At 42.8% G+C, this 17,508-nt stretch overlaps 1 protein-coding gene across 1 annotated transcript in view; it reads right to left on the reverse strand.

Annotated features, from left to right (window-relative positions):
* The window catches only part of LOC115461247 (disintegrin and metalloproteinase domain-containing protein 33-like), a 365,631-nt gene that overhangs the window by 31,714 nt on the left and 316,409 nt on the right, over positions 1-17,508 (reverse strand). Inside the window, exons 13-16 of the mRNA XM_030190948.1 lie at positions 12,821-12,910; positions 12,065-12,260; positions 4,358-4,466; positions 2,981-3,185 (exon numbers count right to left, since the gene is read on the reverse strand). Of these exons, the coding sequence (XP_030046808.1) occupies positions 2,981-3,185; positions 4,358-4,466; positions 12,065-12,260; positions 12,821-12,910 (600 nt within the window). The remainder of the gene's footprint in view (positions 1-2,980; positions 3,186-4,357; positions 4,467-12,064; positions 12,261-12,820; positions 12,911-17,508) is intronic.

The following is a 17,508-nucleotide window of genomic DNA, read 5'->3' on the forward strand; positions in this document are numbered from 1 at the left end:
ACATGTGGGTACAGTGGGTTTTGGGGGCGGTCTGGAGGGCTCCCATTTACCACCACAAGTCGAACAGGTAGGGGGGGGGGATGGGCCTGGGCCCACCTGCCTGAAGTCCACTGCACCCACTAACAACTGCTCCAGGGACCTGCATAATGCTCTCATGGAGCTGGGTATGACATTTGAGGCTGCCATACAGGCTGGAAAAAAAGGTTTTTCAAGTTCTTTTTTTTTTGGTGGGAGGGGGTTAGTGACTACTGGGGGAGTCCGGGGAGGTCATCCCCAATTCCCTCCAGTGGTCATCTGGGCAGTTGGGGCACATTTTTGGGACTTGTTCGTGAAAAAAAAGGGTCCAAAAAAGTGACCCAAAATCGCTGTAAAAACACCTTTCTTTTTTCGATTATCGGCCGAAGGCAGCCATCTCTCCTCAGCCGATAATCACACCCCAGTCCCGCCTTTACTATGCCTCCGACCCGCCCCCATCAACTTTGGTCGTTCCTGCAATGGAATGCAGTTGAAGACGACCAAAATCGGCTTTCGATTATACCGATTTGGTCGCCAACGGGAGAAAGACGCCCATCTCCCGATTTGGGTCAAAATATGGGCGTCTTTCTCTTTTGAAAATAAGCTGGCAAGTGTGCGTGAATATGGGCACCCAGTTACAGAATTACCCGTCATCTGCTGGAGACAGAGGGGCTGATGCAGTAAAGTGCACTAGGCTTTGTGCACAGGTTAGCTTGGCTTTTGCGCATGCCTTTGTGGGAACTTTATATAGCAATGAGATCTGCGAACAACCTAACCATGTGCAAAGCCTCGGATACACAGTAGCACACAATTCATTTAAGTCCCATGTTAATGGGGAAGGGAGAGAGGGGTAGTTCATTGGCTGTGTGGCTGGAGGGGTAAAATTCGGGGAGAAAGGGGGAAGTTTGGTAGGGATGGATGGGGGAGATATACTTGTGTTTTTTGATTGTAAGATGTTCTACCTGTTATGTTGATCCTTTGAAACCCTTAATAAAAAAATTATTGAAACAAAAAGCACATGCTATTGAATGTATTAGTTATTCAGTGCAAATGGAATGTCCTCACGGTGGAAGTGGTGGAGATAAAAACAGTTTCTGAGCTCAAGAGAGCTTGGACAAGTATATAGGATCTCTAAGGGAGTGATAAGAAAAGTAGATGGCATGGATGAACAGACTAGATACGTAGGTTATATGGTCTTTATCTGCCTTCATTTTTCTGTGTCTATGTTTGTTTTAATTTTTCTATGTTTCTAAGTGTTCAGATGACCCCAAAGGCTGAGCACAGGGTTTTCTAACTCTGGGATATCAATGCTAGGTTTAAGGAGGAGTAAAAGGGTTATCTCATTCTTCTGTCAGTGCTAGAGAGAATTTTATGCCTGTTTCTTTTCTTTATTGCAATCATAAGAGATTCATAACTTTTCTGACTGGGTTGAAGAACAGGGGCAGGGGGTATTCTAATGCAAAATAGTGCTTGACTGTGGTATTTGCAAAAATTGTGTATTTCAGCACCCAGAATTCCATGTGCATATATCTGTGCATACGATGAAATGCCACTCTTCCCATAAAAAACATTCTCACAAAAACTCTATGTGCAAAATAACATTCCAGCACACATGTGGACGCACTTGCAAGCAACTCCGAGTGCTCACACAGTTTTCTAGTGTGCCAAATGTAGCTGTCGCTAGTGCAGACCCCTGGGTGCATATGTCCAGCACATGAGTACACATTTTTTGTGTATAGCTTAGTGCCACATAATCTGCTGATTTCATTGGGAGCCCATTTTTTAAACATGGGCATTAGAAACCCCCTGTGCTGAACTTCAGTGCTAACACACAGCTTTCTGTATCAGCCTCAGAGAATATTAGAAAGCTGATCTCACAATAAGCCCCTATATAGGATGATATCAACTAACACATTATTCTCCCTCTGTTCCTTGGCTGGCTAGGACAATGAGGAATGGTACTTCTCTATGACAGGACTAGGTAATCCTGTGCAAGTGCACACACCACAAATCTTTCTGGAATGCAGGAAATTATCACCCTATCCTAAGCAAACAGCTGCATTATCTTCCTCCAGTGCCAGAAATTACACTATAGGGAATACATTTCTGGAAGCTACATTTTCAATGGTGTGAATGAGCTCCTGAAAAAGTTTTCATATTGCATTTCTGTCAATGCGATGCCATCATTGTTGAACCTTAGCAATTAACCAAATGCTTAAATTGGTTGTAAAAATGGGTTGATATTCACAAGGATTTAACCAGGCAAGAAAGGCTCCTGCCTGGTTAAACCCCACGGAGCTGTCCATCTGGCAATATTCAGCAGCACTTACGCGGGTAGTTGCACTGCGATCACCCAGGCACTGTCTGGTTCGTGCTGGTGCAGTCCATGAGCGGAACTTGTACAGAGTCAGTATTTAACCAGTTAGCAGCTCTATTCAGTCCGCTAACCAGTTAAGTAAGTGTCTAAAGTTTGGACAGAAAAAAGGCTGACCTCACTTTATCCACCAAGCTAAACAGACACTTGTCTGAATATCCGCCAGTATACAATTTGCTTCCGGGTGACCCCTGTAACCCGGATGGTCAATACCAGGGCCCAATCATTGCCCAAAATTGAATACCTGGGATCAATGCAGCCCGTGGCCAAAAGCAGCTTAAAACCCTCTGACTGTCATGGGCTGAGTATTGACCCCAATATATTTTACATAAATACTTTTAGTGCTGCTCATGACCAAATTTTGTTCTAGTGTTACCAGATGGCTTCAGGTCTTGAAGGACAGGCTCATGGGTTGGCACTATTGCATCTATATGTAGTCTTGTTTCTCGAGTGAAACTGGAACCAGAAGTCCATAGGAGAAATTGGGCAGAGCCAGGACTCCCTGATGACTCAGAACTAATCTTGGTAATCCCATCATTACACTTTGAATTCTGACTTTGGAGTCATCCACAGCTCTACAAGTCTCCTTACCATTCCATCTCCACACTTCGTCCCTGTCAACACTAGCCCAGGGTCGGACAGGTCTCCTTCCTCCTCCTTTGTGGTATATGTGAAAGTACCTCGGCATTTCACCTCTCGACCATTGAACCGGATAGTGGTATCCATGGAAACAGTGTTGGTTCCTTTGGGTTTACTTGCTGAACTCTGGCATTGGATCTTCCCACACTTGGCATCCCTAGAGAAAAATAATGATGAAGGTGACTGAAGGCTCAAGATTAATATAGAAAGTAATATGCTTTGGAGAGCATGATCACACAATATTCCTACAAAGTGTCTGCTAAGAAAAGGTAGATATTCTAAAGAGAGGCTTGATTTTCGGCAAAAATTTCATTTCATCTGTATATAATGAAAACAGAGTCAAACATTTCCAGCCTTTAAAGAGTATATGGTCTGATTACATAGTACTATATTTCAGTGATTGTTTTTTATGTGGCTTTTGCCCAATCAAAAAGCAACTATGCCTTTTATCTTTTCCGCTACTGAAGTCACCACCAGGAAGCAGTCAAACTGTGACTATTTGCATACAGAGTGAGATAAACCCAAAGAACAAAAAAGGCAAACAGACAATGCAATTACGAAGAAGCATTTCCTACCTACTGGGGTTACATTATGAATTTTAAAAGAAAGAAACATGGGCTAGAATAGTTGTTTTTGTTGTTGTTAATAGAGGAGTCAATTTCAAAAGGAACTCTATGTGACCAGCTGGATGCTGGTTGTGTAAATGCATAAAATATAACTTTTGGCTATCAATATAAAGTAGGGTGGGATTAGAGAGGATGTTGGGGATGGTAAACAAATGTATCTGTTTACTAAATCTTTACCACAGAAATAGGAGGGATAAAGATATTGGTAAGTCATATGGACATATTTCATTCAATATTTACTTAAACACATATGGATAACTTATCCGTATATGCAGATACACAGCTGATAAAAATTCACTCCAATGTTTTATATAGGTCTATTAAATAAAAAAAGGTGACTATTAATAATATAAAAAAGATGGGTTGTGTAGGTTTCATTCCTGAACTCTGCTTCTCAGAGCAGTGCTCAGTCCTAGGCACTGTGCAACTTCTACTAATGGGGATTATGATATTTGTTTCTAAAGGGAACAATGACTTTGAAACATGACTGTGAGAGGGCATATTAGCTTGGTGTATCAGCATAACAGTGGGGTTCAATTTCCATTACAAATTTTGTATCCCAAATTGGCCAGGGCTGGAGATGCTGTGAAGGAATTGTTCACAGACCCTGGGGGGTGGGGGGTGGGGGTGGAGAAGGGGGTTCCAGCCACTGATCAATGGTGACACCTATTGGCTAGAATTAGGATGCACCGAGGTTACCTACCTCCTGTCACACTTCATATAGTGACCTTGGCTGTCCTTGCCACAGTTGCCATATGCATCTCCAGCCGTGTTCACATCTTGGAAACAAGCATCTGGGGCAGGCCAGGCACCTACACTCAAAATATAAACATCAATCTGAGAAACATGGACAACCATCAAACTGCCTTTTGAGGTAAAGAACCAAACCAAAAGGATTATGAGGAACACCTGAATCAGTCCTGGCTTTCTAACTCCTGGGTTATAGATTTTTACATTGACATAATCCCAGAATGCTGAGAAGCAGTCATGGAAAAATCAGGACCGACTCACCTGTCCTTCGGTTGGGATTCACCATTTCCTGAATGTACAGCAGCGATGTGATAAATACAGACAAAGAGCTACCATGCCGTCTATGCACATTTTAGTGTGTGCAGCCCTGATAAATGGCACCTAACTTTGACTGGGTGAAAAAGATCTGATTAAATTTACTGGTACAATTCAAAGCACTGTCAATGAGGATGTTTGATGACCATATGCATTTCTAGCTTATAGTTAAAGACCCTTTGCTAACTTTATGAACAGACCCTACTTTCTCTGACAGCCAAGCATAGTCTGAGCTGCCAAGCAATTTCAGGCTTTCACATCCCAACTGAAGCTGGCTCTAGCAAGGCTACTCCAAGCCAACGTTTCCACCAGGTGGCAGTGCAGCTAGCACTGGGACAGGTCTCCAAGCACCACTGCAAAAACAACTTTCTTAACTCATTACTTAAACCATCATTATCTGCTGATATGGCCAAACCTCTTAATTTACCCTTCACAATTCCTGAAATCTGTGCAGCTATTACATATCTGAAGAGAAACAAAAGCCCAGGGAATGACGACCTGAGCACTGATTTCTACAACTATGCTGCTCCTTGTGTTTCTACTAAAAAAAAAAAAAAGAAAGAAAGTTTTTACTGAAATCACTATTATAGTCCTGGAAAAAATCTGGTTGAGACCCTCTGTTGCTACAAAACACAGTTACATATCTCTTCTAAACTAAAACTGCAAAATATATGCCAAAATCCTAGCGGATCGGCTGTCAAAAATTATACCTAGCTACTTACATCTATACACCAGTCCACTGAAGGTGTAGAGATAGCTGGTCAAACTACTAAACTGTCTGCTTATTTCATATTTTTTTCTCCTGAAACCTCTACCCCAAAACGTTTTCATTTAATTGAGCAACCTGGTTCACTATCTGGTTACACGATTAACTGGTCCAAGATGGAAGTGTTACCGCTTAATGTGTTTTGCCCTTCTTTACCTCTCTGTTAGTGTAGGAATAGCTTAAAGTATTAGGGTTTGACTTTTAAAGCACCGATTAATGAGACTATTGATATTAACATTACATGTATCTTAAAACAAATTTAAAAACATCATGTTCCAATTGGATCCCCGTGCATCTTTCATGATGGGGAATACTAGATAGTATAAAAATGATTTTGCCCCCCCCCCCCCCCCACCAGGTACTTTATGTTATCCCTATGCTTCCCTACTTACTTCTTCACAGTTTTTTCCATAACATTGATAAAATACTTTCTATGGAACAATAAACTTCCAAGAATTGCTCTTAATTAATTAAGATCTACGAGAGAATCTGGAGGTGTTATTTTCTAATTTTGAGAATTATATTTATGTGTTTCTACTTCTTGCAGCACCCTGGTGGGCTGCTGAGCATTCACTGCCTTCCCCTTCGATTTGGTTGCCCTTGGAGCACGCCCTTTCAGGCTCACTATCCTTACTACATAGAATTGACTCTTAGGGGCCCTTTTACTAAGTCGCGGTAGGCTCTATGCGTGTACAGCGCATGCCCAAATGAGACTACCACCAGGCCAGTGCGCCCTCCTGGCAGTAATTTCAGATTTGGCACGTGCCCATAATGCGTGGATGAATGAATTATTTATTTCCTGTTATGCGTTCACGTGCCAATTACCACCCGTGTAGCGTGTGAGCCTTTACCACTAGCTCAATGGGTGGCATTAAGGGCTCAGGCTGGTTTTGGGCATGTGCTGGTTTCATTTTTACCACAGGCCCTTCTCCCGTCCCATTAAAAAAAAGCCATATTTTATAGATGCGGTAAAAACTGGTCTGGCACGGGCCTACACTACCGCAGGCCACTTTTTACCGTGGCTTAGTAAAAGGGCCTCTTTATTTCCTAAACCTACTAATGTTGAATGTGATATTTTTCACAGTGCCTTTATATCTATAAGAAAATTTGACAGTATTCTCATTCGTCCAATTAATGCTTCACTTGATGCTTCACGGTAGAACAATCACATGTTTTATATTAATAACAAACCTATATGTTGGTCTGAATGGATTCAGTGTGGTATTTATACACTAAGGCCCCGATGCTCAAAAGTAAATGCAGGCGCTAGAGGCCATTAGAGCCGTACCAGCGCCAATATTTAACTGCGCAGAATGTTCAGAGGCCCAGAATGCAGGAACAAACAAGTGCACAGATGAACAATGCAATTGGCATGCTACTTGCATTGTTCATCTGTGCACTTGTTTGCTCCTGCATGTTAATGAGATAATTTTGTATTCCTCCCCAATGCTCAGAAAAGAGCGTCTGAAACAAAATTGCCTTTCTGCTGCAAAAAATAACGCCAGGTTGGAGCAGGCGTTAGGGCCCTGATGGCGAACCTATGACACGCGTGTCAGCACTGACACGTGTAGTCATTTTCGATGACACGTGGCGCCGCCGCAGTGTGGTCCACCCAGTGCTCCCCTGCTCGCTCCCTGCTGTTTGCACCGATCCCTGCCTCATAAAACTTATTTTTTCGCGAACCGGCAGACTGAAGAAATAAAACAAACAGCTGACAGGCTTGCCTCCTTCGATCGCGTCGGCCGCTTCCTTTCCCTGCATTCTCAGCGTGTCCCGCCCTCGAGGAAAGGAAATGACATCAGAGGAGGGCGGGACGCGCTCAGAATGCAGGGAAAGGAAGCGGCCGACGCGATCGAAGGAGGCAAGCCTGTCAGCTGTTTGTTTTATTTCTTCAGTCTGCCGGTTCGCGAAAAAATAAGTTTTACGAGGCAGGGGTCGGTGCAAACAGCAGGGAGTGAGCAGGGGAGGGTGAGCAAGTGGGGCTGGGGGGTGTGTGGCCAATTGGGGCTGGGGGGTGTGTGTGGGCAAGTAGGGCTGGGTGTGTGTGTGTGTGTGGGCAAGTGGGGCTGGGGGGTTGTGTGGCCAATTGAGGCTGGGGGGGTGTGTGTGGCCAATTGGGGCTGGGGTGTGTGTGTGGGCAAGTAGGGCTGAGGGTCTGTGTGTGTGGGCAAGTGGGGCTGAGGATGTGTGTGTGTGGGCAAGTAGGGCTGGGGGTGTGTGTGTGGGGGCAAGTGGAGCTGGGGGTGTGTGTGGGCAAGTGGGGCTGGGGTGTGTGTGTGTGTGGGCAAGTAGGGCTGGTGGTTTGTGTGTGGGCAAGTAGGGCTGGGAGTATGTGTGTATGGGCAAGTGGGGCTGGGCAAGTGGGGCTGGGGTTTGAATGATCTCAGGGGTAGGTGGAGGCTGGGGCGAGTCACTGGACATTGAAGGGAGGGGGAGGATAGGGGGCAAAAGAGAATCGCTGGACATGGAGGGGATGGGATAGTAGGGCAGAGGAGAGAGGAGAATAGAGAATTGCTGGACATGGATGGAAGGGGAAGGCAGGGAAGAGAGAATTGCTGGACTTGGATAGGAGAGGAGGGCAGGGGAGAGAGGAGAATCACTGGACATGGGAGGGGAGGGGAGAGGAGACATGCTGGACATGGATGGAGGGGAGGGAAGATAGGAAGGAGATGCACATGGATGGGATGGCAGGAGAGGAAGGAGAAATGCTGGAAATGGATGGAGAGGAGAGCAGAGCAGGAGATAGAGGAGAATTGCTGGACATGGATGGATGGAGGGGTTGGCGGGGAGAGAGGAGAAATGCTGGACATGGAAGAAGAAAGGAGGAAAGTAAAGAAATAAATGGAAAGAAAGCCCTGGAAACGGAGTTAAGAGAACAGATAGAGAGCAGCAGAATCAGACACTTGGACCAGTATGGATAGAAAACAATCACCAGACAACAAAGGTAGAAAAAAATTATTTTATTTTCATTTTAGTGTTTGGAATTTGTCCAATTTCAGAATTTACATCTGTTGTCTTATTTTGCACTGGGTATACTGGAGCTGTAACATCTTACAGAAATGATTTATAATGAAAAAAAATCACAAGTTATTGTTTTTCTCCTATACTAGTATATTTTCAATGATGTCTGTTTATATGCGCCATGGCTGATATAAGGGGTGTGGCTAATGTGGGTATGGCTATCATAGGGGTGGAGCCATATGTGGTGACCCCACCCATAATGAGTACCGGCACCTTTTTTTCTACAAAAAATGCACTGGGTCCGCCCTCCCTCCTCGCTCCCGGAAACTAACCTTAAAGCCTCCTTTCACGTCGCAGCAAGCAGCAGCAGGGCAGGCCACTCCTTCCTTCCGTGTCCCGCCCTCGCCTGACGTAACGTCCGCGAGGGCGGAGCACAGAAGGAAGGAGGAGAGGTCTGCCCTGCTGCTGCTTGCTGCGACGTGAAAGGAGGCTTTAAGGTTAGTTCTGGGCCTGGTAGCGGGTGGAGGGGGGGGGCCCAGCGACCTTGGGTGGGCAGCGATCTCGGGTAGGGGGCAGCGATCTCGGGTGGGGGGGGGCCCGGGGGCGGTCCTAGTAGCAGTGATTTTTCTCGAAGTGACACACCACCTGAGTTATGCTCGGTTTTTTGGCGAATTTTGACACATCAAGCTCAAAAGGTTGCCCATCACTGCGTTAGGGTGTTGGAAGAGAGGATTTTTTCATGATTCTCATGCTTCTCTCATGCTTCTTTTTGCAAAATCTGACAACACACGTTGGCATCTGTTTCCTGCATCTAAATTTAAGCTTCCATTCTAAAAATAATATTAAAAACACCCAAAGTGAAAACACACATTGGAGTCTGTTTCTTGTGTCTAAATATAAGCGTCCAAGCTAAAAAAAAAAAATTAAAATTAAAAACGCTTATATTTAGGCTGCAGAAAACAGACACCAATGTGTAATTCACATTCGGGTTTTACCAGGTGCTTGCGCACAGGAGCTGAGATTACCATGGAAATCTTCTGCGCATGCGCCAAGCACAATCCTCCTGGGTCAAAGCACAATCCTCATGCAGAACTCCCTAATGCTCTGTGCTATGAGCATGCCTATATTTGCATCTCATTAGCATTGAGCATTAGGGTATTGTTCTTCTGCATTGTTCCGGTGGTATTTTTACGTGTTATTCGGAACAGCGCTGGAGTTTTCAGCATCGGGGCCTAAGAGATGTGTTGTTAAACCATAAACTAATTTCCTTTGAACAACTACAAAGCAAATTTATGTTACTTCACAATTTTTTAGATACCTACAATTGTGATCTTGTATTTTGTCTAGTAAAATAATACGGTAACATCCAATTTAAATGACCAATCAGATATATATATATAATATATTGTTGGAAGCACTGACTCTGGGTAAAACTGTCTTGAAAATTTACAAGATTTTTAATTCTAAAATGGTATTGATTTACTACTGCTGTAGCACTACAGTTCATCCTGGGACAGCATTTTACTAAACGCAGCGAATGATTTAAAGACAAATTCAGCTGTTCATTGCGAGTGATGTGCCTTCCAGCTAATACAATCCAACAAAATGTGTTAGAAAGTACCATGCAGCAGCATGCCGTGTACAGTGGGGGAAATAAGTATTTGATCCCTTGCTGATTTTGTAAGTTTGCCCACTGACAAAGACATGAGCAGCCCATAATTGAAGGGTAGGTTATTGGTAACAGTGAGAGATAGCACATCACAAATTAAATCCGGAAAATCACATTGTGGAAAGTATATGAATTTATTTGCATTCTGCAGAGGGAAATAAGTATTTGATCCCCCACCAACCAGTAAGAGATCTGGCCCCTACAGACCAGGTAGATGCTCCAAATCAAATCGTTACCTGCATGACAGACAGCTGTCGGCAATGGTCACCTGTATGAAAGACACCTGTCCACAGACTCAGTGAATCAGTCAGACTCTAACCTCTACAAAATGGCCAAGAGCAAGGAGCTGTCTAAGGATGTCAGGGACAAGATCATACACCTGCACAAGGCTGGAATGGGCTACAAAACCATCAGTAAGACGCTGGGCGAGAAGGAGACAACTGTTGGTGCCATAGTAAGAAAATGGAAGAAGTACAAAATGACTGTCAATCGACAAAGATCTGGGGCTCCACGCAAAATCTCACCTCGTGGGGTATCCTTGATCATGAGGAAGGTTAGAAATCAGCCTACAACTACAAGGGGGGAACTTGTCAATGATCTCAAGGCAGCTGGGACCACTGTCACCACAAAAACCATTGGTAACACATTACGACATAACGGATTGCAATCCTGCAGTGCCCACAAGGTCCCCCTGCTCCGGAAGGCACATGTGACGGCCCGTCTGAAGTTTGCCAGTGAACACCTGGATGATGCCGAGAGTGATTGGGAGAAGGTGCTGTGGTCAGATGAGACAAAAATTGAGCTCTTTGGCATGAACTCAACTCGCCGTGTTTGGAGGAAGAGAAATGCTGCCTATGACCCAAAGAACACCGTCCCCACTGTCAAGCATGGAGGTGGAAATGTTATGTTTTGGGGGTGTTTCTCTGCTAAGGGCACAGGACTACTTCATCGCATCAATGGGAGAATGGATGGGGCCATGTACCGTACAATTCTGAGTGACAACCTCCTTCCCTCCGCCAGGGCCTTAAAAATGGGTCGTGGCTGGGTCTTCCAGCACGACAATGACCCAAAACATACAGCCAAGGCAACAAAGGAGTGGCTCAGGAAGAAGCACATTAGGGTCATGGAGTGGCCTAGCCAGTCACCAGACCTTAATCCCATTGAAAACTTATGGAGGGAGCTGAAGCTGCGAGTTGCCAAGCGACAGCCCAGAACTCTTAATGATTTAGAGATGATCTGCAAAGAGGAGTGGACCAAAATTCCTCCTGACATGTGTGCAAACCTCATCATCAACTACAGAAGACGTCTGACCGCTGTGCTTGCCAACAAGGGTTTTGCCACCAAGTATTAGGTCTTGTTTGCCAGAGGGATTAAATACTTATTTCCCTCTGCAGAATGCAAATAAATTCATATACTTTCCACAATGTGATTTTCCGGATTTAATTTGTGATGTGCTATCTCTCACTGTTACCAATAACCTACCCTTCAATTATGGGCTGCTCATGTCTTTGTCAGTGGGCAAACTTACAAAATCAGCAAGGGATCAAATACTTATTTCCCCCACTGTATGTCCAACTCTCCATGTCAGCACACTGATACTGTTGTGCAGCGTCACATGCAAAGGTACAGAATTTGTGATTAGAGAAAAAGGAACATCTCGGTGAACTAATTAACTGTGAATAGTCGCAGGCTGAATTAGATACAAGATGTTTGCTGGAGCTCACAAATTTCTTATCATTTGCTGAAACAAAGCATTCTACATTTGCTTTCTTGGTATCTGAGTTCCAGGGTTCCCCCTCAACCCAGTTCCAGTGCTCAAGAAGCCACAAACCAGCTGTTTATCCATATATTAGAAATATAGGCTGTGCTAATCTCATGATCACACCCAACCTCCTCATTCTGCTGCTTTGCTTCCCTCCAGCACCTCTGGTCTATAACAACATGATTACCTGATCCCCAGAGATGGACACACTGGCTCTGATGTGTCATGCACATTCCATTGTAACAGTATGCTTCCCCGTATGCACATGTGGAGCCATCCAGCAGGTACACGTTGGTGGGACAATATGGTGAGGCACCTGTGCAGTACTCGGGCAGGTCACATGATCCAGATGGCTCCCTGCACATGGTGCCAGCTGTCTTCAGCTGACATAAAGGTAAAGGAAAAAGTGATAATCAGACCAAGCTCAAGTTTAAGGATCACTTAATGCCAGAATGAAATGAATTACAGAACTCACGGTGAAGACAGCAAGCCTTGGAAATTAGGCCTATTTATGTCCCAAAAAGCTATTTTATATAAGCTATATTAATATATATTGGGGCCAAAAGGCAGTTCTCTGGACCTGTGCGAACATTCATCTGTTAAACCATTCAAGCTAACAGTGCAGTTGGAAATTTAGAGAGGTTATGGGATGCTTTTCCAGGTTGCTAATTTTGGCTTTTAAAGAGGGACATTGAGATGCATACAAAGCGAGTGATAGGATGCCCATTTGGTGACAGTGGCACCAGTCTCAAGCACCTGAACCTCGGAGCATAGATGTGGCTTTGTGTTTTATAGTAAATGACAGAGTGTGTGATGTCTCATGAAGGTGTTTTGTGGGACACATCATTTGGTATTAGTGGTGTCCAGTCAGTCACCTGGGTCACTCTGCTGGCAGACTGGTGAAGATGTATGAATTGAGATGAAAGATGGTAGACCCGATTACCTTGCAGTACTGGCAGCAGTCACCATGGGCACACTGGGCGCCCTCCTTTAATGTACAGTTGTGTGCATGGCAGCAAGGGTTAGTACACTCCTGTGGAAAGAATGCAGAAGGTAAGACTTTCAGTATTTTCTTTCTTATCAGAAGTCCTTAATTAACTGTAGGTGATGAATGGTTTATTAAAGAATAGCAACACAGAAACATTTATTAAGACCCTGGACTTTATTCAATACTGATACCAATATTCTCTTAAAATATCTAAACCTCCACTACCCAAGCTGCAAAGGACTCAAATACAAATCAACCTATGCATCCAGCTTCTCCTACATAAGAACACAAATGTGGAACGCATTACCAAAAGCCGTGAAAACCATGTACGACCACCTGAACTTCTGGAGAGCACTAAAAACCAACCTGTTCAAAAAGGCATACCCATCTGACCCAACCTAGTGCCTAAACTTCGCAACACAATGAAACCAAAGCTCGTAATAGACTCTACGCAACTCTTCCCCTCTATGATTCCCCAATGTGCCTATAACACATGAACCTTATTCGTCTACTACAACTCTCTGTATTTGTTTCAGTACCGGAAAAGGCGATTGCCTCTATGGTATTATGTAAGCCACTTTGAGCCTGCAAATAGGTGGGAAAATGTGGGATACAATGTAACAAATAAATCAATATCATTTGACTTCTTTGCGGACAACACAGTAACAGATCCAGACAATCACTGGAGAAAACCAAAAAAACATACGCATTCCAAATAAATCTATACTAAAAATTTCTTTAAAAAGAAAGCCTTTAAATGTTTTCTGAATAGATCATATTTTGTAACTGTTTTAGGGCACTGTTAACTAAGCAGCGCTATGGGTATGCTAGCGTTTTTAGCACACGCTAAATGCTAAAGACACCCACAAGAATATATGGGTGTCTCCAGCATTTAGCACGTGCTAATCTTAGGTTCATGCTAAAAACGCTAGCATGTCTTAGTAAACAGGGCCCCTAATTTGAATAGGAAGAGCATTCCATATTTGTGCAAAGAGATAAGCAAAACTGGATGAGGAAGCAACCTTATAATGAAGGCCCTGTGCATATGGAAAACTTTTGTATTGAATTTATTTATTTTTTATTCATTAGGATTTATTTACTGCCTTTTTGAAGGAATTCACTCAAGGCGGTGAATAAGTCTCTTCACTCAAATCGTACTCAGGCATAAGTTAAATAGTAAATAATTTTGTTGGAACCAACCATGCCTCAGTAAGAGTTCTCAGTCGACAGCACAAAAGTGTTAATATGGCATTAGTGCTGGCTTAGAGCACTGCTGCCTAAATTGGTTTTCAGGGGCCCTTTAGCCAGTTGAGTTTCAGGGTAACCCTTTTAAAATGCTGAAATATATTTGCATATATTAGAGGCTGCTCATGCAAGTATATCACAAGCATATTCATTAAGGGTATCCTGAAACCTGACTACCTATGGGCTTTTTTTGAGGATTGGTTTTAGCAGGACTGGCTTAGAGACCTAGAACAGACTTCTCCTAATTCCCTTGCTCTGTATTTTGTTAGCAAGATAACTTCACTGAAGTATGTTTTTGTTAATTCCCAGCCAGTGTCTATTACAGATTTCACGGTACCACCTAATTCTCAGTGGACCTCTTTTAGCCTTCCATCTCAAGATTTATTGCGAAAAACCCTTATGGGAATGAACACTACTACATGCATCCTGAACCCATTGTCTTATTCTTTGTTAAACCTTATCCTGATAGCTCATCTTATTATAAACATTTTGGAAAACGGTTACATCCCTAGTTTTCTTAAACCTGCAATAATTCTGCCCATTTTGAAAAATCCCGGTTTTGATCAAGACTTGTTAGTCAATTAACGTCCCATTTCTAATTTGCCATTTTTCGCAAAATGGATTGAGAATATAGTTTTCTTACAAATTCAGAATCACCTGGAATCATCACTGATTCTTCACCCATGGCAATCAAGGTTTAGGATAGGTTTTAGTACAGAATCAGTCCTAACCTCTCTCTTAAGCCAAGTTCATCGTACACTTGACAAAGGTCTGATTGCATTAGCTGTCTCACTCGATTTGTCAGCCGTATTCAATGTGGTTAACCAAGACTTTCTATTGTGCCATCTTAAAGAGATTGGGATTGGAGGTACAGTTTTGAAGCGGTTTTCCTTTTTTTCTAAAGGATCACTCATTTAGGGTGTGCAGTCAGGGTGAACAATCAAATGTTTGCTTTATATCTTGTGGAGTCCCACAGGGGTTGAAACTCTCACCGGCTCTTTTCAATATCTTTTTGAGCCCTCTAGCACATATAATTCAATCTTTGGGAATGAGTATGTATTTTTATGCAGATGATATCTTACTTATCCACTATGTATCGATTACTGCTCTTGATTTGTCTTCTTTGCAATCATGTCTGGATAGAGCTTCTCTCTGGTTTTGTGATCACCACCTAATTTTAAATTTTAAAAACAAGACTACTGTTTGTTGGCTCACGGGCCAAATCTCAGTTCCCTCTTTAACACCAGTACTATTTGGTGAACCTATAACTCCTGTTGATTGTTTCAAATATCTAGATGTTTTGATTGATTCTAATTTGTCATTTTCTAATCAGATTTCTGCATTTCTTAAAAGGGTTTCTTTTTGCTCTTCGAAGGATAAAATCAGTCAGAGGTATTTTGGATTTCTCAGCATTATATACATTGTTTCATGCTTTTGTATGTTCCAAGCCACACTGAACTTGAGTATGTTCAGAATAATTTGGGGTATAAATGTAAAAATAAACAAACAAACAAATACATTTATTTCACATTTATATAACTGTTTGACTGTGTTATTCAAAGGGCCACTCCACAAACTTTGCCTGGGGTATCACAAGAAGCAGTATTAGAAAGTGAGCATTTCATCAGCCATATAGCTAGTGTAAATGCCCACATCTAGTTGTGAGCTAGAATGAGCATAAGCTACAGTATTCTAGAATTTATGTGCATGCCTGTGTGCTCTGCTTGCACTCCAGCCAAACTTCACCCATGCCTACCAGCAAAGTACATACCATCAAATCAAGAGGCTTACTTTTCCACTGGTTGGTACTCTATAAGACGTCAGGACATAAATGAGTAAAATACCACATTTATGTGCCTTCTTGCCATCTAAAACCAGACAGATCCTTACAAATTACCCCCCAAATTCGATAAAGGTCACCAAAAGTTGCACGCACAAATAGGAGCGCTTGCTCAATTTGTGCACCCAATTTAATTAAATAATGAGCTCATTAGCACCAATAATCGGCTTGTTAACAAGCAATTATTGGCATTTATTAGATTTAATTAGAATTTACGCATGAGTAAAAACAGCGGGCGCAGAAATGGGAGGTCATGGGCAGAACAAGAGCATTTCTATTATTTACACATGCTATTTGCACCGCGGTGTAGTTGGTGCAAATGGCCACACCTACAGCTAGGCATGATTCCCATGCGTAAACAGTATTCTATAAACCGTAGCTAATTGTAAGCATGGCTTATAGAATAGTGCTTTTTTTGGTGCTGATTTTATTAATGCCATATATAGAATTCACCCCTAAGTGCTCTGCAGAATTAGAGATATGTACACTACAGTACCCACAGCACTACTAACTCTAGTCATGTTAGTCAATGCCTGTCTTATCCTTGCATTTTATTTTATTTACTTAGAATCTGTCAGATCGAACGAAGTGTTCTAGACTGATCACAAGTGCATATTATCAAGCAGCATAATAAATGAATAGTATAATTATAAAACCATAAAACATAACAGATAGCTCCAACACTCACTAGAATCATAAGAACAAGCATCTCCCCTCTTAGCGCTTATCCCGCATACATTGCACTCAAATGACCACTGAAACAATTCACTGGCACATATTGCTTCTTATAAGGATCTAAGCCACAGCATCCATGAGTACAAAGGTTCCTAAAGACTTCCCATCTGCTTTTCCTGCATGGGAGGATATGAAACTCCAAAGCCTCCTGCATCTTTTGCTTCCTCTGGTCTCCTCTATTCCCTGAAATGCCTCTTTTCTCTATGGCTTCACTTTTTACTAGAATGAGCCAAATAAAAACTGACCACTATATCACATAGCAAAGATATCATTATAGCGCAGTCTCAGATGATATTACCACTCTTACTTAACCATCAGAATCTGGTAAAGAAAGCCACTGCCTAGTCACCGGTATTCACTGTACATTAAAACAAAGCAAAACCTTGATGACAAGGCCTGGATCTAGTTTCTTAATGGATTATTTGTTACTGTATTTTCCATCTTAGTATTGTTTTCTCTCCATTACCTCCTGCTGCCCCACCAGGGGCAGATCAGAAACTGCTCATCACTGCTCAAAAATACTGCTGAAATCTCCTAACCCTTGCTGACATTTTGGTGGGAAAGGATACATTCTGACATCATGCCCTTGTTAAATATCAGAATGTAGTAAGTGCTGAGTTTTAGTGGGCAGGCTAGCTGTATTCTGAGGACTTCTCAAAATAAACCGATGCCACCTCCGTGTATGTGATCAGCATTAATCTGTTGTCAGCACCCCTAGTGGCATCATGTACCTTCAGTGGAAAGAGAAGCAACCCAAATGTGATACAGCAACTACATGAAATCTGAGAGACAGTGGTAGGGGCAAATGGGACAGAAAATGAAA

Source organism: Microcaecilia unicolor, chromosome 2, assembly GCF_901765095.1.
Source record: "Microcaecilia unicolor chromosome 2, aMicUni1.1, whole genome shotgun sequence".
Classification (NCBI taxonomy): Eukaryota; Metazoa; Chordata; class Amphibia; order Gymnophiona; family Siphonopidae; genus Microcaecilia; species Microcaecilia unicolor.